The sequence below is a fragment of the Pogona vitticeps genome, chromosome 1 (genome assembly GCF_051106095.1).
Source record: "Pogona vitticeps strain Pit_001003342236 chromosome 1, PviZW2.1, whole genome shotgun sequence".
Classification (NCBI taxonomy): domain Eukaryota; kingdom Metazoa; phylum Chordata; class Lepidosauria; order Squamata; family Agamidae; genus Pogona; species Pogona vitticeps.
The window spans coordinates 117,388,870-117,411,281 of NC_135783.1; the positions used below are offsets into that span (position 1 = coordinate 117,388,870).

Sequence of the window (22,412 nt, forward strand, 5' to 3'; positions counted from 1 at the left end):
CAAATATATAGCTATATAAAGACTTGACATTTTTATTTTCTACAAGTTACCCCAACCAAATTTTTAAAAGTGTGGTTGCCATTTCTTTTCTTTTTAATTAACTATATTGTGTATTTAGTAATCATGATTTCTCATCCCTGCAGTATTTTTTTTTCCACATGCACTGTATAAGATTTGTAACAAGAAGATGTAAATGATTAGGACTAACATGGCATTACTGGCGGTGGTGGCTGACAAAGCTGTTGTTGAAACTACTCCACACTTGGCACATTTGAGCGTCAAACCGCTATGAGGCTCACTCATCTGACTGCAAACAAACAGAACACCCACAGAAAAGAACAAAATATTGAATTTTTGTCACCAAAAAAAGTCGCTACTGAAATTTAGCTTTTTAAAAATATGATGTCATGCAAGAAAAAAAAGCAAGTAGACTTATTCAGAATGAAATGTAGCAGTTTATCATAAAGCTCTATCTTTATCATACACAGTTTATTTTACATTTTTAAATAAATAAATAAATAAATAAATCTTTCTCCATATTAATACTATTTTGGGGGATTCAGACTTCATTTCATGCAAGATTGAATACTAAAGTGAAAGTTTATGATTTTACTTAAAGCCCCCAGTGTTGAAAGATAAACGTCAGTTGATAACACTAAAATAGACAAGCACGTGCGACTGTAAGACACAGAAGGTGAAATCCCTCTATTCAGACCATTTAGAATACCACCATGTCCATGATAATTTATCTGCTCAGGATAGAAGAACAAAGGGAATTGACAGGCTGGAATGCACACTTTAATGCATTAATTGGGAAGTGCCCCCACACATCAAGATGATTTGGTTGGCCTGTCAGTTAATATTATGTGGATTACTGGAACAGGTTTGATCATAACATTAAATAAACAATTTTTTTTTAGTTTGCTCTGAGTTTATGTTGCATACTGGTCTGAATACAGGGTTTGAAATGTATGGAATTTAATGAAAATATTAATTCAGGCTCGCAAATGGCAATCTTATCTCACTTTAATAAGACACAGTACACAAGCATTAAGATTAATATATACACATAAATATCTGTACAGAGCATACATGCATCACAACACCTAGCAACTGACTTAATATTCCTCCCACATATACTGTTACAGTTTGGCTCTTTTCAGTTTTCCACCCATTCAATCAATTTCAGTGTTGTCACAACATAACAGTGGAAGAGTTTCTAATCAACTTGTATAAATAACTATTTTTACCCAGTGAAGGAAGAAATTATGTTTAAAAGGACAAGAAACATTAAAAAAAGAAGAAGAAAAGAAAAGAAAATCTGTCCATGAAATCTCATCCTTTCCAAATTACTTATATCCTAAGTAAAGTCTATTTGTATTCTCGAAGGCTTTCACGGCCAGGATGTGATGGTTGTTGTGGGTTTTTTGGGCTCTTTGGCCATGTTCAGAAGGTTGTTTTTCCTGACGTTTCGCCAGTCTCTGTGGCCAGCATCTTCAGAGGACTGGAGTAGCATGGACTGAGTTCCTACTCCTGTCTTCTGAAGATTTTATTTATTTAATAATGGCCAATTTATAGGATGGCTAGTTTGGGGATCATAAACCTACATCTTAGAACGAACAGTAAAATCAAGAATTCAGGATCAAAAACTTGAGCAGGAGTCAAAAGATCTTTCTGTCTGGTGTCATGTGGCAATGGTCTCTAGAGCTATGACTGGGAAGGAGAGATTACCTGAAAGATACATTTCCTGCGCATACACCACGCAGTAGTTTCATTTGGTGACATAGTGACAAACATAGCTAGAAAGATTTCATGGAAATAAGTAAATAAATAATGTTTGAAGTAATGAGTTAAAATTGTTTTTGTGAAAGCCTGCTTGCTGTGCTGATCATTGGCCAAAATACTATTGGAGGATATTTATGCCAGCAGAAACCAATGATATCATTCGGCAATGGACATACGTATTTAACATTAATTAATTGAAAACTTCCTATTCCCCTTTTCAGGTTGCAAGGTTCCCTAAGGCTTCCTTTTGTCATGGGGAAGCCTTTGGGAGCCTTTGGACTGGAGGCAAGGGAAGCTTTTCATAGTAAAAAAAATCACTGCCAGATCTCCACCAACCAGATTGGGACCACCACCAGCAGCCCAGCAGCTATTTTTGACTATGAAAGGATCCCTCTCATTCCAAGGTTCCAAAAGGACAAAAGAGATTCCTAGGGAACCTTGGAATTCTGAAAGGCAGGGATAGGAAGCTTTCAATTAGTTTGGATTAATTTTACCACCAGCACCTTATGACATCATTGGCTTCCACTGGTGTAAATTTACAAATGTTTTTGCCCAGTGAATGTCAAGGGGAAGGAAAAAAATTGTGGGGGGTGGGAGAGAAATTTCTGGCAAATTGGCCCACCCCATCATAGCCCTAGAAATAGTTGTACAAAAAACCCTTAAAAAACAACACAGAACTCAGATTAATCCAAGATCAACATAATATAATTATTTTCCTTGTTTCTTTTTGTTTCATAAAAAAAGAGTGAGACATATTATGTTATGTAAATCTTTGCATTCAAGCTATTTTTGGGACAAAGGACCATAGGAACACAAAATAAAAAGCAATGTGGTGCATGTACGGTATAGCCTCCAATAATATATACAGAATAAGCATCACTGACCTGTGGCGTGTTCAGGCATGTGATATATTGTTGTTATGTGTTACATTTTACATAGGGCAACCCTACCAGAGTTTCCAAACTATGTGAGTTGTTCAAGGAGTGATTTAAGATTGCAACCCCCTCAGTGGACTTCTATGGCCAAGTGGGAATTTGAACCAGATCGTTTGAGTCTTAGTTTGAAATTCTATCTTCTACTCTATCCTGGCTCTGAGACCAAAGGAACTCAGCCTTTTGATCATCTCTGGCTGAAATCCTATACATACTTACCTGGAAGTAAGTCCCACAGAACACAAGAGGACATAATTTTGAGGATACATGTATGAGATTGTGCTGCTGATGTCATCATGTCTCTGCTCACAATAAGAGAAACAGGAGACTGACATCATCCATATCGAGGAACTTTTCATATTGAATGAATTCCTCTAATTACAGGGAGCATGACTCCAAAGGATTGCTTCCCCCCCCCCTGAAAACTCTGATCAGGCAATCTTAGAGTAGAAGTGATAATGCAGAAGCCTATGAGACCTGATCTCAGCACTGTCTGGAACATTTAGTGCCCTAGCGAGCTTCATCCAATGAAAACACACAAAACGCTTTCAAAGCAATTCTGCAACTTGAAACGGACAACAATTGCCTCATCGTGGCTGATATACTACCAAAGGCACAGTCGTAACAATCGTAACCCATATGGAGCCTTAATGGCTGCAAACATCTTGCAGCAAAAGCTTCCACGTGTAAGTGGCCACTTAATCAGATTCTACGTAAGGTGTAACTCTCAGCCCATAGCTCACATAAATAAGAATATTGGGGGGACCACATGACATTTGTAAAAACGACAACTAGAAAATATCAATTTGATGAAGAGATCTGTCTTAATATGTTGCTATCATATTCTTCAAAAGTTGCAATCCTGCCAAGTAAAGCAGTAACAAATGACAGGGAACGTTCATGTGATACAATCCAGGTTAAGTTCCACTGGAGGAGTCAAATATGTGTTGAAATCTTTCCCATTGGAAATCAGGGAGCCCCAGTTCAAGAGAATGTACTATGAGCAAGAAAAGCTGAACGTTGTTGGTTAGCTGGTGGGTGGAAAGGGGGAAGCAGGAGCGAGTGAGCCAGCACTGTGTTCCTCTTCTGCACAACTCATTGGCAGGAACTCGCCTTTTCACTACCTGTTTCTGTATCCATCTTCCCATCTAGCTAGGGTTATGCACATGGACGGCTGCTTCTGAACTAGAGGGAATTGGAGTCAACAGTGCTTAGCTCTGGCTATATCCTTCTCACTGCTTGCAACATAGCACTGATCAAGTGGTGTTATCAAGAAGTATTTCAAACAAGACGAGACTTGCAGCAAATAATGGACATTGGGGGTAACAGCTAAAGCTGGAAACATTACGTTTTGGATCGGAAATTCCCAGATTCCCTCAGCCAGCACAGTCACTTGTAAGTGGTAGCATTATTCCTTTTAACATGAGAGAAACAGAATTTGCCATATTAACAAAGCCTTTTAGAAACCGAAGTGTGCCAGGATTTTTTAGGTTAGATCCAGATATCCCATAGACAGTGATGATGGGGAAGAAGTCATTTTCTCCAACACCACTTTCCCCCTGCAGTCCTCAGTGTCATCTCCACTAGTTTCACAACAGCACAGAAAGCAGTGCAGGAGGCTGGAGAAACGACACCCCCCCCCCTTTTGTGAGTGAGATCCACTGCTGGATCCAAGGCCAAGCAAATATTTTGACCCTAGTCTAGTACTCACAGATAATGAGGAATTCCATGCCAGCAAAGTTGCGGAATTCCATGTGATCAAAAGGGAGTGGATTGGCACAAGGAGGATGGAGCAAGGCTCCTTCACATCCAGCAAAGAAACAAAGGTGGCATTAGGAAAAGTTGGTGGTATTGCTAAAGCCTTAACATTCAATCATTAAAGAAGTATGATTTTTAAAAATGTTAAATCCATAAGAGGGTGGTATAACATAACTTTGTTTCACTGATTTAGGAAGTTAATTATTAAAATTCAAAATAAAAATATAATTTTAAATAGCTGAAAATGACTCAAAAGTAATGGACTAATTTTTATGTTTAATGATTACAATACTGGATATTATGTCTGTTGCTGAAAAATGTAACATATTAATTCTATCAAATTTTTATTTCTAAGCTCTGAACTATGTGGGCTGCTAGACAGATAAAACCATCCCTTCCTTCCTCATGGGAAGCAGAGAAATGCACCGGCCCTCCCTCTGTCACTTTACTAAATGCCAATGCCATGTTTACAGTCCACTCATTTTTGAGGGCTTCTATATGCAACTATTTCAGTCTCTTTTTTTTACCAAAATTAATAGTCCTCCCATTTACTGTATTTCAGTTCTGCTCTGGACTGAAGCCCCAAGTGGAAAGGGAAAAAAAAACACCCCTTCATATTATTGTCGGTAATCGACACTGAATGTGATAATCAACAACTTCCTCTTGTAAATAAGAGCAGAGAATTCCTGAGTGCCTTGGGATCACACATGATCACTATGGAGACGGCTATGTCTGAATCCAGTAATGAGCTGATAACCTTAGAGTCATATATTGCATCTACAGACATAAAATAGACCCAACTATTTTATTTCTGTAGGTTTATAGTTATTCTGAACGGGCTCTTATATCTTAATGGCTCTGAGGTAACATTAAATGTCCATTTCCATACAAAGCCTAGTTAGACAGCAGAAAAACAAAAGTTATAACATGTTAAACCATTACTCCAGTTCCTAAGTGAATTAATACGACTTATATGCAGTGCTACTATACTCAAAACTTGTGTTTCATTATTTTCCAGGGGGACCAGTCACATTTCTTTGGGATAATGTTCCAGTATTTTTGGAGGTGAATGCAATCACTTAAACAGATAGGTAAACAAATAAAGAATTCAAACTGCAATAAAATAAATAAATGTTTGGTGACTATAACTATAGTAGAGATACTAAGGACAATGGAAAAGAGGTTGTAGATTTTCAGTAGGCCTGGGGAAAAGTCCGAGCTTATGCTTACCCCGCTCTGTGTTTCAGTTTTTTATCTAGGATTCCATCTCTGGAAACAAGTTTATTAAACACCAGAATGCCAATCACCATGTTGACCTGTTAAATATAAAATAAACAGACAAAAAAGCAAACAGGTGCCCTTTTAGTGACACTGAGTGGAAACTACAAATCCCATCCACACACGCACGTATGTGCCACTATAAGGTCTATAGGGACTATCTATTTTGGTCAAGCACTACTTCTGGATTAAATTTAGGACCAATATTAATTTAGACAAGTATCCTGAATAGGGAGGCTGATGCTGATGATATTCAAATGAACTTGCTTCATTTTTTTCCTTCTTCATCAGTTTGGAAGTGTACATAATATCACAATTTAATGCACATGGCCAAAGGTTTTATAGTTGGGGGGGAGGGGGGAAATGAGAACAAATCTGACAGGAAGACAGTCATGAAAAGTGGCATGGTTTTCATTTATTTGGACTACTGAAGTGTTGTCAACACTGAGGATTAGTCTTTCTGTAGTGGGTTAGTTACAAAGCAGTCAGGCAGAGATATAGATTCTTTCAGGTCTGAAAGTGCTTCAGAGCCAATAATTATACAGTGGGTTCATCACCAAGTCAATTCACTTCAAAGGGTTAGCAAAACTACGAGGTAGATCTGCATTTGGAATATCTGGAGAATCAATACCTTTGTAGTCAGCATTTTGTGTGTGTGTGTGCCAGATTTTTTTTTTGGGGGGGTGAGTAAGTATTAAAACAAGTAGTTGATTGAAAGCTGCTTAAATTAACATTTTGGTGAATATACAGTGTAAGCTTATGTGCTTTCTTCCTTTTCTTGTTTTTCTGAATTTCAGCACAAGGTGACTGTGCACAAGTATGCCCAATCACTACCAAGTGTGTTCCAGTGGGAGCTTGTGCTAATGGAATTGAGGCCATACTGGGACTGCGTGCTATGAAAAGTTCAATATTGTTGCAAACAGAAACACAAGTGCGTCCCACTAAAGACAGTACAACTTACTTCTCACTAAACATGCATACAAAAGTGTTGTAAACTTGATGTTTTCAGTTTGCACCAAACTCACATTTTGCAACTCAGAAGGGCTGTGCTGGAGATGCTCCCTCATAGCCCATTAACATACATAACAAGAGGAAAGCCACCTGGGCCTGAAAAACGATTAATGCCTCCTTCTGAAAGAGGTGACCATGAAGAGGCACTAGTAGGATCATGACTAAGGATCTAGAAAGTGTCCCCTTGCTGGGCAAGGTTCTTGAGCCGGTAGATGCTGGATATCTCCAGGCTCTCTTGGACAAAATTGTTTTTCTTGATTCTTTTCTACTGGAATTCATGCCCAGTTCTGGCCCAGTTACCACTCTGTATGATGATCCCTGTCAGAACAGAGTCAGAATGAATTTGCTGGGTGTCTTAGATCCTTTAGCAGCATTTCCTATTATGAAGCACTTGCTTGAGTTGGGAGCAGGAGTACTGCTTTCAGCTGCTCCACTCTCACTTGGATAGTCATTCCCAGAAGGTAGTGATGGTGTGTGTGTGTGTGTGTGTGTGTGTGTGTTATCTTAACCACAAACTCTCTAGTTTGGGGTTCTGCAGGGGTTGGATGTGTCATTTCGATCTTCAGCGGGTTAGGCAGTGGATATGTTTAATACGTGCCTAATTGTGATAAGGGACTGAATGTATGCCAATAAACTGAAGCTCAGTCCAGAACTTTGCTAGTTGAGTAAACTCTTCTGACCAAATGATGTTTCTTGAACCTGTTCTAGATAGGGTTTCATCCCAATGAAGGAGAGGATGTGTTCTCCTAGATCCATTAACATCACTTCACCTATAAACAGCCTCAGTGGCCTAAGGTGCTTTCTACCAGCTTTGGCTGATGAGCTAGCAGTATTCCTATGATGACTGGAAAAACCAAGTACTGTATGTATGGGTGATCTATGCTTTCATAACATAATCAATTGGTTTTCTTGATTTCGATTTAATTTCTGTATATTTTAATTGCCAGATGACTTGGATGTTTTTAAGAAAAAGGTATCTCAAGAAACTGGAACAGCAACAACAGTAGCAATTTTGCATCTTTCAAAATATGTAGCAGAAGAAGGAGGAAATGTGACAAATACTCGCAAAATGTCGTGTTCTTGGCAATTGAGTTGTGTCATGCTGAGACTCTCCTCTGAGACTCATACCAGGCAGATTTCCAAGTTACTGGAGGAAATGAACCCCCAATTTTGTATGCCTTATTCCCCATTTTTCACCTCTTGTCCTCCATAGGAAATTGGCAAATTCGGTGCTGCTTAAAGACCTTTCCAGTGATTTCTGCTTGGGAAAGATGCCATTCTGCAAATGAATCGTACCAATCCTATGGAGCTGTGTTTCTTACACCCCTTCCAGGTGACTCTTGTTCAGGAATGATGCCACTCTTGGTGGCATTTGTAACAATCCTCCGCAGCCTAGCGTTTCTTCCAGAAAGAAAAGATTGTGAAACCTCTGAGAAACTGCATATCTTTCCCCACAATATTTCTCAGGAAAAATAATGCACATAGATAAATATTGCTATGGAAAATAAAGAGTGATTCCCCACCCTCACCCCAGTTTCTCTCTGGCAGAGAGAGGCTGTAAGATCTACATCTCTATTGTGGAACAATGGAAGAAAAGTGGTTTGCCTCCATATTAAATCTGTCCGGATGAGATCATAGAGATGAGAAACAGCAAGAATGTAGCACCTGCCTCTGGGGGAAGTGGCATGAGGATCCTATGGAATCTGGTTTGTCCCCAAGCCAGTTGAAATTCAAACACACTTTCTGTGAACTCTTTGAAAGAGTGTGGCTTATTGACAGTCCACATGAACAAGCAAGATTTCTTTTCTAAGAAAATGTACATCAAATCCTAAACTTAGCCACAACGTGAATCCTAAATACTGTAGATGAAAAAGGAAGGGCTGAAACCAACAGGAGTGAGAAAGATAGTGAGCAAGTGAAAGAGAAACCTGGAAGACATATTATAATAGAAGTGTTCTTGTAACAATCCAAGATGAAACTTTTGTTATTTGCATAACAATAGTTTCATGACGCAACCAACAGTGAAGTTCTAATATTCATTTGAATTTCTTTGAGCGTTCTTCCCCAAAAAAGCATCACATAACCATCAGTACAAATGCAAACAAACAAATTAGACACACATTAAGAGGCAGAATGCTAGACTCCAACCCTATACAAACCTACCTGGTGCAAGCCTCACTGAATGCAACATGAGAGTTACTTTGAGTAGATATGGATGGGATTGCACCATAAGCCTTGTTAAGCCTCTGAATAGGTTCAGTGAATCTGCCTATACAGATACAGTACATAAATATATACAAAAGAAAACTGTTTTCAAAACACCCAGATTAAAACTAAGAACCCTAGCCACTCAGAAGTTCTACTACTAGCCAATCAGGAATTCAGATGTGTATATGACCATTGCTACCTAAAACACTGAAGATGATTTTTAATGTTTACCAGGACAACAGCAGCTGCAGGTCCAACAAAGGCATAGAGAAGTCCTCCTTCAAGAGATAGCCAGCAGCTGAAAAGAGAATTAGAAAAGAACTAATACAAATTAATAAGATGTAGCATCTTTCTATCTGTTCATCCATACATCTGTCCATCCAGCCTGAGGAGATACAGTATCTATGAGCTCAATAACTCCTTCACTGTTGGAAATATCAACATTTTAAGGTACTGTCATGACAAACACAAAGCTGTACTTAAAATTTTAGCATAAATGAACAACACATATAATGGCAATGTTTTCATATTTTTTGGAGAATCCAGTCTCTATTGATTTTTATTTTCAGGCTTGCTCAACTCAGAACTTATCCTTTCTAAATACTTCATCTGATTCTCCATCAGCAGTTTTCAAGTTATAATACTATGCCAAATAATACATTTCCTGTCTTTTAAGAAGGAAAAAAAGAAGTTATTTGGGGGGAGGGGTGCTTAAAAGCTTGTTTTTAAAATTTAGACACTTTTCTCCTAAATATTCTAATGCTAATTTTCAGTATTCTGCTGGATTGGAAGCACCTTCTATGGACTGTATGCAAAAACTGTTCAAGAGAAAGACACCTTATGCAATCATGTTTTCTTTTCCCCATCTCCAGTTCTGTGGCCCTTGAAAATCCTCTTTAGATCTCTGGTGAAAAAGCCAGTGTTTTGGTCTTCATACACTGATGATAACAATGGCTCACTTTATTTCCTTAGATCAGGGGTGGGCAATTAATTTCTATAAGGGGGCCACATGAAAAATCTGAACTGTGTTCGGGGTGCCAAACCAACTTTACTTTAAAAAAAAATGAAACAGTGATGTTATTATTGTTTTTATTTTAAACTTGTTAATCTTCACAAATACTGATCAACTTTAGACAAAAATCTATAAATGGTTTTGATGTTCAAAACTGTCCGCAGGCTGGACAGGAGCGGCTCGCGGGCCGTATGTGGCCCTCGGGCCACACTTTGCCCAGGTCTGCCTTAGATAGACTTTGTCACAGGATAGACTTAACAGGAAGGGAAGCAGGACTAGGAGGATCATTGTTAAAAAAAGTTATCAAAATACCTGAGCACCCATGCTATAGACAAGCAGGGCCACTCCTACCATTAGTGAATCAACCATTTCCATTAACAGGCTTGGGATGTCAAGAGGGAAACAAATTTCTATTTATTTATTTTGTTGTTATTTTGTTTATACTGCCAGGGATGGGGAGAGGTTGCTTGTAGCATTTTTCTACCTCACGTGGCAGAATAACTAGACTCATTTTGGGTACCTGCACCTTGACTTGAGTGAGTGGGGAGCTCCATTTGTTGCTCCAATTCAGACAGCAAAGGGTCTTGTGCCAGCCCTAGTGAGAGACCTACAGTCCCCCAACATTTGGTGCCTGGCCTGTACTGTGTCAAGAAGAGGACATTTCCTATTCTACAGAGACCAACATGCTATCATAGTTGACACTATGAAACGTTTCCCTTGAACCAGGCCTGTATGTTCACCTCAGAAATCCTCATACTTGCAGGTATTTTTCTACCTCTTTCTCCATGCCAGCACCGAGAGGAAAGTAGTAACAGTACCGAACTCCTGTGTTACCACAACCCCAGTCTGTCTGATAAAGAGGGCTGGAGGAAATGTCATTGGAAACAAGGTGTATTGCCTGTGTATTATTACCGAATGACTTACTAGTTACTTGTTCCGTATCCTTTTGTCTTGGTAAAACCTATTGATATTGCCACGACCAAAGCTGGTAAACCTGTAAGAAAAATCCCAGCAATTACCTCCCCAGGCATCATAATTCAGATTGATAGAGCCTTGCTCACAAAAACTCATACCATGATATATCTATTTGTCTCTGGGTTGCAACAAAAATGTTTCTAGGTTTCCACTGCCATTGACGAATGCAGCCCAGTCCCTCATTTAAGTGGCAAACATGATACTGCTTCTTCTGCTTAGATGTCATAGCTTATATTAGCATACAAAGCTGAAGTTCATATAAAAAGGACGTTTTTGCCAGCATAACTCAAATGTATCCTTCCCTACCAGTAGCTCATCCACAGCTCTGCTTCCAGACCAGCAGGCATCCTTTTGACACTGCTAAGTGACCGGTGTATTTAACTCAGTATTCAACAGATAAACTGCATATCATTTTGATGCATTTTAACCTGGTCTTTTTTTTTAAATTGCTTTTGTTTTTGTTTCCTGATGCTATACAGAAAACCTGCTAAAGGCTACAAGTTATGATGTGATAAAATCTCATAATCAATGGGACATTCATCATCAGCCATATCCTGGAGCAGATCAATAGAATTAAGCTATATTCTAGCTTGCCATTCTACAGAAAATCTCCCAGTACTAATATTCAGTTTAAGAACTGTGCATCTACTACCTGTCAGGATTATCGAAACAAGCATTATGTTCCAAAGGTTATCCGTGCATGAAACATTAAGCTGGAAAAAAAGAGAGTCTTAGCTGAGTCATAGGCGCTTACCCCATCCAAGGCATAAAAAGCGTTTCCTTATGAGTCGTGTCCTAATTTTTCCAGTAACAGCCATGTATGACTGCCAAGCTTCCGTCAAAACCCAACAAAATGAAGCTAAGAAGAAGAAATGCAAAAATGCAGTGGTCGTGGTACAGACTCCCTGCAGAAAACAAAAGAATGGTTGTACTGAGCATACAAGGAACAGTTAATTATGGAGACATTCGAGCAGTTTTACTACAGAACAACCTCTGCCTTTACAACAGAGAAAGACAGGATTTTATAGCAGCAGCATACTGTGCACTTTCACTCAGAAGTAAATCCCTTTCCATTCAGTGGAGTAAATTGTAAATTCCTTGAAGACTGCAATCGAAAATTGTCACTATAATTCCCCCATCAAAATGGGGGGTGGTATGGGGAGGTCTTTTGATCCCGGTGCACAGCCAGACCAGCCTCTTTTAAAATCAACCACATCTCAAAGCCATTTTACTATTACACTGGCGGAAGAAAGAGAGACCCCCCACGCCCACCAATGGAAAGAAAAACGAACATGCAGTGGCCGGACACCAAACGGAACAGGATATGCAACTGAAACCAAGTACATCTGACTATTTCTTCCATGCACATGGAAAGACTGCACGTCCCAATCGTCTCTCTTGTCATAATACAATTTAGCGTGCAGGGAGGATTGAGAGGTGAAGAAAGATGAGATCCCGATGGTTTCCGAGGTGGTGCAGTCCCCCAGGAGGAGGGGCCCTGCGCTCAACAGAAGGTTTGGATTGGCTCTGTGACCACTTCGGCAAAAGAGCAGCTAAAAGGTCTTCTGACCTAGCCTCCTCTCTCCCTCCCCTTCCTTGAATGCAGTACTGCTTTGAGTCTTCTGTAGGAGAGGAGACTGTTTCGTTGTTTTGCTCCTTGGTTGCCCAGAGAACAACAGGCTGGCTTTCCTTCTCACAATCATTCAAGTGTTTAGCCTGAGTGGGAAAATGTAAGACCTTAAAGATCAGACCTCCTTTTCTCTCCTCATCTTGGCTATCAGTCCTTGCAAAACACCCATGGCCCAGTAACTAGAAGTACAGTAAGCGCGTAAACAATCCTAATTGTATGTTTACTACCCTTTATGCAGACAAATTGCAAGTGTAAATCTGAACTCCAGAGGGATAGCTCAGCTTCCTGCTTTATGTAGATTTTTATGCAAATTGTGAAGAATTTCAACCGAAGGGAAGTTCTTTATATATTCCACTGTTATATCTATATATCTATCTCTATATTTGAAGTCTGCTTTAAACAACACAAAAACCTCTGCAGTTATTTGGTTTATTGTTCCAAAGCATGTCAATTGCTTGCTATTTGAGAGGCTCTTTGAACCTTTGACAGAAAGCTCTCTGCTGACATTGTATGGCTTAATTAAACTTGACTTATGTGGCTTGTATAAGTAGCTTGAGTTTTCTATGCAAGTAACTTATGATCCATCATTTTCCTGTTCTGCATTCGCTATGGAGCCCTAGATGCTCTAGGGTTCATAATAAGATATGGGGTGACAAAACAGCATTCCAGCTTCAAAAGAACTCTATAATTTTCAAAATTCACTGCATCATTCATGTTTCCTGGCAGAAAACAGTGGCCTGCAACATAAGAATGCCCATTTAAAACTATTACATTATTAGTGTATTTCTTCTTGCTCCAAAACTGTCTGTGCAAGGAAAGCTGTGTTTGGATATCTTTTAGCCTGGTAGTCATATTTAATTAAGAGACGCTTAGGGGGTGCCATGGTTTGTGCAGATAGGAAATAAAATAGTGGGATTAGAACCATCAACATGTTGAAGCTGCAGATAAAATTTGTGCAGGCAGTAACTAACCCTTAGGAAAAACATGTCAACCTTTTACAAAGGAAAGGAAAGGGAAACTGGAAAAGTACAAAAAGATGCTTTCATGGTGAGGGATGTAGCTCTTTGGGGAGAGCCAGGCTGGGGTCCGTTTGAGCTATGGAATTCTGCACTCTGTATTAGACCACAGCTTATCACAGAGGTGGGCAACTTGAAGCCCTCCAGATATTGTTGGACTGCAGCTCCCAGCAACCCTGCTAACATTGCCAATTGTGAAGGATCCTGGGGATTGTGGTCCAACAACAACTGGATAGGCTCAGTTGACCAGTTCTAGCAAATTAACTGCTGCCTGTTATATCATCCAAACTGGACAAAGTAAATAGAAAAAAACAACTGAACTGAGCTATGATTTTTCTGAAAACAAGGCGATGCACTTAAACAAACTGGTGGCTAGCATTCATATCAAGCATTACTATCAAGCGGCATGGCTAACTGATGTGGAAATTGCAGTCTTTCAAACTCCTCTTTGAACATAAACTGGAGAACAAGAGAGCAAAAATGTATGAACTCAGTGCTTGTGTTTTATTTTGATTCATGCTAAACTCTGACTTAGTGCAATGTCCCAACTACATATCATAGTGAAATCTCTATATAGGTAGAGGAGATAGGTATAGGAATACATTTCAAACATGCTTCCTTTTCCTTAAAAAAAAGGCATTTTTGTTGTTGTTACAGAATTCTTGCCACTGCCTAATGTTTCAGGGAAAGATTACCAAGGGAACATATTGAGAATGAATAAAAACACATACCGTATCACATTCTACAAGTGAATCGACAGGTGCACAGGGCATTGATTCATAATTTATATGCATATAAGCACATTAAACATACACGCACACAAGCATCACCAGAGAAAATATGCCTCCTTAATTAAGTCTATATTGACATGAAATGTGAATTAACCACCCAAGACAGGTTTACATTCAACAGTTACAGTGGCTGCTTGGATTTTTCAGGAAAACAAAGAATGTCAATCTCGCAGCACTTCTGGAGCACTGGAATAATGACCACAGTTCCTAGGATGCTGAAGGTGGTGCTGTATATTTCAGGCTCAAGCACTTTGCACAATTAAAGCCATGTAAAGATGTGATCAGATGGGCATTTAGCCTGCTGTTTGGTCCATTCCAGGGCTGGGTTGTTTTGCTCCTTTTTCTGGCAATCATGAAATTGTTAGAGTGAATCAAATCGTCCCCAGAGTGTTCCTACCCACACCTTTCTGGGACTCTGTCAGGGGCTTCTGCCCTGTCAGGGTAGGATCACTTCATTTTGGTTCATTTCCAGTGTGTGTGATAGCTGGAAATGAAACAAAGTGAGCCTTGCAGCTGTCAAAATTGTCTACTGCTGTCAATTTGTCATACTGTTAAGAGGCTTGAGAAGAGAGCCACTTCAGGACATCAGCAGATTAAACACTTCCTCTGTGTGTCAGTGGAGATGCAGAGGAAATCACAGCCAAATATAAATACATATATATTCACCACAGCCAAATTCACCACTCTCTCTCGCTCTCTGTGGTGAATCTGGCTCAAAAGAAAGAAAATGTCCCTGGTTGCTTCCTCCTGTCTCCTCCTTCTTGCAGGAAGAAGGATTTTGTTTTGTTCGTTTTTTAAAAGAAAATTATAAGCGATGCAGCACATCTGTGCTGTCCTAATAGAGTCCTTAAAAAATTCACTTCCTCGGTGCATCTACAGAGGCACCAAGGAATGTTTAATTTGCCAATATCCTGAAGCAGCTCTCTTCTTAAATTATTTCATAATCCAACAGGCTGAAGGAACTGGAACAAATAGGGTTGGTTAAGTTGTTCATGCCATTTGGAAGCAAGGATCTTGACCTGCCTCCTAGCAACCCTATTTAGCGCAATCTCGCCTGCTCCCATTGCCACATGTAGACAAGCCCTAAATTAACCAAATTGATATCCACAGTTCATTTCTCGTATATGAATTCTGCAGATCTAAAACTGGGTGTTCTTCTATTCTCTGAAATGATGAATAGGGAAGGGAAGGCACCCATCGGGACCCAGAACCGAAGGCTGAGAGCGCCAGGCGCTTTCTCCTGCAATATAATAATCTTCCGGCAAGTGCTGTCACATCTTGTTCAAGAAATACTTTCTTTTAATTTTATTTTCTAGAAGAATGGCATATTTCAGCTTAGGATGTAATTCACAAGGCCAGGCTTGTCTGAAACAAATGTGACATGAGGGGCTGTTTCTCCACAGAACAAATTTGAAATGTATCCATATTGTGTATATGTATATAGCCAAACAATATGCCTACTTATTTCCTCCCTCTTTTAAAATGGAAACTCCTCCAAAGCAGAAAATGCAGAGTGTGGGGAGACTTTGGAAATTTACTTTTGAAAAGTAATTAGCTACACCTATTGTTCCAGGCCTCCCAGTTGTTCACCAGCATTATAGCTACAATGTTTAACAGTTACAGTAGTTTTTTCCTTTCCATTTCTGAAAAGCAACAAGAACAGTCACTTCTAGTTAAACACACACCCCGCAACATTTTGTAAACACATCCGAACACCTAGCAAGTGGAATAAACCACAGTGCCTTCCCATCCACCTCAATATGCCTGCCTCAACACTCTTGACAGCAAGAGGCATGCCGCAAAGCGGCATGTGAAGCCTGTTACAGTTCTCCTCCACTGTTTACCGAAGCGATTCTCCCTGTGACTACAAAATTAACAAATTACCGTGTCATTGCAAAAGGAGAGGTTATCCCTCATTCAGTTACCGTCATGTGACTTGGTTTCATTTCTGCTATTGTAGAAAAAGGATTAGGAAAAGGCGGTGTTGTTCAGGATTACACAAATGTAAGAGTTAATGTAATCGCATAAATTGCAAGCTTCTGTGGGTATTAATTGCAAGCAACTATCTGTAATTAGTTACTTCTAAACACCGTGAAGGAACTTTATTCTGAGTGACTGAACATGTGCATTTCTGCCAAACACCGCAGGGTCTGTGTTCCCAAGTTAGAAGACGAAAAGGGAAAACAGACTTATACCAAGTCAGATGTTCGGTCCATATGGGATTTTTTTTCCAAGCCCTACTTAGAGATGCCGAGGTCTGGAGAGGGGACTTTCTGTGTGCCAGACATGTGCCCTTATGAGCTGCAGCTTCTTCCTAGTGCAACTGACCGTGGACTCAAAGGCCTTCACAACAGAAGGAACAAGCACATTTCTGTGCAGAGTTAGTTCACATAACAGCAGTAGAATATGTCTGTGGATTCACCGGACCAAAGTCACTGACGTACCACCTGAACATGTATTTTCCTCCAAAATATTATTATACAGTGGGGTCTTGACTTGAGAACTTAATCCGTATTGGAAGGCGGTTCTCAAGTCAAAAAGTCTGTAGGTCAAGTCTCCATTGACCTACAGTGCATTGAAAACCGATTAATCCCGTAACAGGCCGTTTTTGTTCCATTTTGGTTTTTTTCTGGTCTGTAAGTCAAATCTCAGTCTGCAAGTCAAACCTAAATTTTGCAGCCAGAGAAGTCTGTAACTCAAAAAGTCTGTAAGTCAAGCCGTCTGTAAGTCAAGGGTCCACTGTATCTTTATAATAGAGAACATCTGGAGTGAGTTAAGATCTCAAACGTAGTGAGCACTCACTTCTGGAAATAAAATTATATTTATTTTAAAAAAACACCTTTGACCAGAAACAGTGGTATTAGCCTAATTCTTCCCATCTAGAATTACACAGCAGCATAACATTCTCTCCTGATCAACTCAGTGGGTGGCTCGGGACCTACCTTGCTTCACAGGACTGCTGTGGGAATAGAACATTGGAGCAATCATGTATGCTACCCTGAACTACATGCAGGAAAGACAGGACAAAAAAATAAACACACTTCACTGAACTCAAAATTTTTTCATGCAAATGAATATTGTTTTAGAGATTACTTTCTGCTTTCTTGAGAAATCAGAAGATTAGCTAGTTTTTATTTTTCATAAGGTTCTGTGTGTTCAAGCACACTTCTTCAGATGAATGGAGTAGGTGTTCTCTGGGGGGAGTTTAAAATTGTTGACAGAAAGCATGTGTCAGGGAGAACAACAGTAGGGTGTGTAGAGTTAGTCTTCGGTTAAGAGATGGAACAGAGGTGACTTGGTCTCTTTCAACTTTCCCCATTATATTTGTTTTGAGGATTTAAAGACAATCTATAGGACTTTCCCCTTCTATTGCACTCCATGTAGACCCCTCAACAATTTTATCTAGCTTCTGGTGACCCTGTCCAATTGTAAACAAGGTGTTGTGAAATAATTCCCCATGGGTGTTCTGTAGAAAAGAGAATGAACACTCACACTTCAATATTACACCTCTCTTCCCCGGCTCTACGGTTACAAAGTCCTGGGTGCCAGATGGTAGCATTTATTGTAGTGAATCTTAACTAAAATATTTGTTACAGTATTTTATTACCAGTCCTGACCCAACCATACATCAGCACATTGGTGCTGCAGACTGTACAAACAGGTCTGCTGGCTTAGAGGGTAGAACAAGGGGTGCCTTGGTGTGAACTCAAAGGCTGGGGAGTCAAAGCCCGCCGAGGAGAGTACCAGTCTCAGATAGAAGAGCTGTCACTCAATGGTAAAGCACATAATCTGAAGAGTTTTTTTTTCTGTCCCTCACATTTTCAAGTCAGGCTGTGAAAGACCCCCAAATGAAACCCTGAAAAACTGTTGACTATTGTCGCACCCCACCCCCAGTGTCCCCTGTTTGTTTTCCCTCAGACACAGGTCTACCTTCGGACACGATGTACTACTTTCTCCCTTTACACCCTGCCACCAGTGGATCTTTATCCACACAGTGCCAAATAAGTTTCTTAGACCCAGGCTGCCAAATATAACAGGTTTATTCATTGTTTGATTGGTAAATCACAGAAGTAAAGTCATAGATGGTCTTTTATTGTTCAGTCATTGAACTTGGATAGGATTACACATTTGCTTGTTTGTATTCATTCACATTAACCACTGTAACAATATCTTAGGAATGTCTATCTATTTTCTATTACTTTTATCTCTTACCTGTTCTCTAACACACACCAACTTTTCAATCTCTGTCTTAACCCTTTAAAACTCCCCTCTCTCACTCTCTTCTCAGTCTCCAACTGTTCTCCTGACTCCGCCCCTCCTGTCCTGCCATAGGCTCCTGCCCTAGAGCTCCATATGACGGACAGGCATGGCTTGGGCATTCCGCCACATCCATCAGCATAGAAAATAATGCAACACATGGCTCAACGGTCTAACTTGGAGCAACGTAATCTCCTGTGTTCCATCTGGGTCAAACCTGACAATGCACTTAGCACACTTTTAGAACAACTGCTTCCTCCAATGGTAAAAGCTGTCTGCATGTCACAGCATGTGCTTCTGTTCACCCCTGCAACTTGCATTTAGCTATAGCTCGTTGTATTTTTGCTCTCTGGAAAGTGAATGCAATCTTATTTTGCAAGTTTGATTGTAAGTAAAACACACATCTGTGACCCTTAAAAGGAAAGCATGTTTACATATATATATTTCACTTAATGTGTCCTTTGATCCCCTGAAAGCAGTTCCTAGGAGATTTAAGGTACCAGTCAAAGGATGGGTGCCCTTCCCTCCTGCAACACAATCTGGAGAACAAAGTAGTATCAAAGAAGAAAGGATTTGGCCACTGTTGGTTTGCTTCATAGCACATCAGAGAACACATCAGGGCAGTTGGATGATTCCTTATTCTAAAGAACCTGCCTTGGCTTCTTTTGGATTCAGCTCATTACATTATTATGTCTATCGTGGTTCTAATATGGCATGACATTTTCCCCTACAGGGAAGTGAAGGGCGGGGGTTGGGGGGGCAGGCTGCTTACAGTGCCTTTTGTTTAAGACAATCCGACAGTGAAGGCAACTCTTATCCTGCAGATACCTCAAGGGGCATGATATTGGCTTCAGTTTTCAACTGCTGCCATTTACATGGCTTCTCTTCTCAGGGCATCTCTATCTCCGGAAGGCTTAATTGAGCTTTCAGTGTTTAACTTGCATGAATATCTGAGTAACCTGCTTCTTCCCTCTTTAATAAACAATTTGCTTTTGAAGACAGGCGCCTGTGTCAGGTAGCAAATTATTCTGTTCTTTCATGCCTCTGGGAAATACAGTCGGGAGGGGGGGGTTTGGGGGAGACGATTGCTGCTCTACAGCTCAAGTATATCAATAACAAAGGGTGGAAATCCCAAACAACTGATTCTTAAAGCAGTTAGGGGGAGGGTTTTAAATACAATCTGAAAGGTTTAAGTTGATTAAACCAAAAGATTGATGGCACCAAAAGATTAAATCCAACCGGAGTATCTCCTTGCTCCACTACTCATATGACTCAAGGCTTTGGACATCTTTACTTTTGACTCTTCAGTGATTTCCCAACAGTAATGTGATCCAAACTCACACAATATTGGATAGAGAGATAACATATTATAACCCTGCTTATAGCCTTTTCTGTTTCCTCATTCTTCTAGCTCATAGCAGCAAAACACACAAGTGGATCTCTCTCAAGTGCACAGGCTAACAGAGAGGGCAAAACCACACAACATTTGGGTTGTATGAAAACTTATGTGATATGCTCTTCAGAAACATGAAGCTGATTTATGAATCTGTTATTTTTTTTAAATCCTGTAGAAAATCAAAATATGTTGTACTGAGCTGTATGAGGCAGCTCTTTGAGCATGGCACTGCCTATTCTTAAAAACAAAAAAAGTCACCACAATATGAACATCTTTTGAAATGGTGGAAATCCAAAACAACTGATTTTTAAAGCAAGATTCTTTCCTGTGGAATTTTTGTTTCTCTTCTCACCTTGAAGCATCTTCTGCCAGAATATGGTAGCACTAGAGTACAGTTTGGGATTTTCCAGTCTACGTCACACCACATTTTAGACAGTACATTTTATAGTTTTGGGGTTAACTTCTGGTCAAGTTTCTCTTGTTAACATCTCTAGCAGTGGTCAATTCCAGACTGACATACAGTATTGATAGTCTGAAACTGTGGCCAAAATCTGTATTTTCTCTGTGTGTGTTTACACCATTCACTCACAAACAATCCATCCAGCATCATGGCACATCAGAAGGGTGGGGAGGGGGTGTTGCTATGATCTGTAGGAAATCTATTAATGTCAGTCGGATCTCTCCCCATTCGGGTCTAGGCCTGGAATGTCTTCACCTAATCACAGAAATTGACCACTGCTAGAGATGTTAACAAGAGAAACTTGACCAGAAGTTAAACCCCAAACTATAAAATGTACTGTCTAAAATGTGGTGCAACATAGACTGGAAAATCCTAAATTATAATTGGTAATGTGTAAATGAAATGATGTCTGTGATCAACACATGTTCTGACATGGGTATAAAAATCTGTGATTTGGGGTAGGTGATGCCTTTGCCCAGATTGGATTTGAGGGGAATGGTGCCATTCCATTATCATGGTCTTAAATAAACAAGCCTGTTTTGGAGAGCAGCCATGTCTGAGACTCATTATGGTTTATTGTTTTAAAGATTTTTTGTTCTGGCAGGGGGCCTTTAACATCCATGCGGAGATGTATGTTGCTGGGGTAGCCTCGGAGTTCATGGATTCCATAGCATCCATGGGCCTGTGCCAATGTGTCATGGGTCCAATTCATGTGGCAGGTCACACCTTGGACCTGGTGTTCACGTTTGGGCAGAGAGAAGATCAGAAAGTGGTAAGCCTCAAGTCTTTTGCCTTGTCACAGTCAGATCACCACCTGCTGAGATCTGGACTCTGTACAACTATGCCCCTCCATAGGGTGGATGGACCTATTATAATGGTCTGCTCATGAAGACTGATAGATCCAATTGATGTCCAGAATGTCCTTGGGTGTTTTTGTTTTTGTTTTGTTTTGTTTTGTTTTGTTTTTTGGCTAATCTGGCTGGTGTTCCTTTTGAAGCCCAGGTCTCCCATTAATACTAAGAGGAGACCTGGGCAGTAGACATAGCGACTCCTAAACACCTTCTTCATTTGCTCCCCCATGATTTTCAGAGGAATTGATGGTGATGAAGCAAGATGGCTAGAGAGCAGACAGAGAAAAGCTCCCTGGCAAACATTGCAATTTAATTAAGGTCGCAAAAAGAGGCTACAACACCAAATTAACACATCCTCCAATGAACAGGCAGAACACTTTTGAGTTGTCTACAGCCTCACAACTGCTGAACAGATGCAAACACTACAACCTAGAAAGAAAGAAAGAAAGAAAGAAAGAAAGAAAGAAAGAAAGAAAGAAAGAAAGAAAGAAAGAAAGAAAGAAAGAAAGAAAGAAAGAAAGAGTAGAGCTGATCCCTTCCTATTACTATTTGCAAGAGGACATGAGGATTTTAGCAGAGAAAATTCTTATTAATTTTAGAAAGTGCCCCCTTCCCATTCCTACCTAAAGTACTGTTGGGGCCCACTGGTGAGACCTGTATCACTGGTTGAAAACCACTCTTCTAGATCACCCATGGATAAAAGCGTTCACTTGAAGAGGAACTTAACAGGAGCTTTTATGTGTGTTTTTTCTCGCACTGTCAACTGGGAGTATTTAGCAGTCCAGCCTTTCACAAAACTCATGCAGCTTTTGAGACCATTGTTCTTTTTGAGTTTCTGTTCCTCAAAGTGAAGCTGAATAGCTAGCACTTCTGTCACATGGGTAAAGATCTGTTTGTTCCTTTTCTTATCATGCTGTTTCGTGTAGAGATTGCAGAGTTCTGGCTACAATTCCAATTACTGCCCCATCAATGGTTTCTTATGTTCAGGCAGAATTGCTCTGTAGCCATGCCAGTTTTCTCAGTTTATTAATACATTTTGTTTTTTAATTTCC

At 40.0% G+C, this 22,412-nt stretch overlaps 1 protein-coding gene across 5 annotated transcripts in view; it reads right to left on the bottom strand.

Annotated features, from left to right (window-relative positions):
* The window catches only part of ADGRB3 (adhesion G protein-coupled receptor B3), a 585,030-nt gene that overhangs the window by 56,244 nt on the left and 506,374 nt on the right, over nt 1–22,412 (bottom strand). For 4 of the 5 annotated variants that reach the window (XM_073000099.2, XM_078386069.1, XM_078386078.1 and 1 more), the window contains 5 exons: nt 11,714–11,864; nt 10,909–10,978; nt 9,204–9,270; nt 5,706–5,791; nt 209–307 (listed from right to left, as the gene is read on the bottom strand). In XM_073000099.2, coding sequence (XP_072856200.2) covers nt 209–307; nt 5,706–5,791; nt 9,204–9,270; nt 10,909–10,978; nt 11,714–11,864 — 473 coding nt within the window. The remainder of the gene's footprint in view (nt 1–208; nt 308–5,705; nt 5,792–9,203; nt 9,271–10,908; nt 10,979–11,713; nt 11,865–22,412) is intronic. The other variant, XM_078386075.1, reaches the window with a different exon arrangement.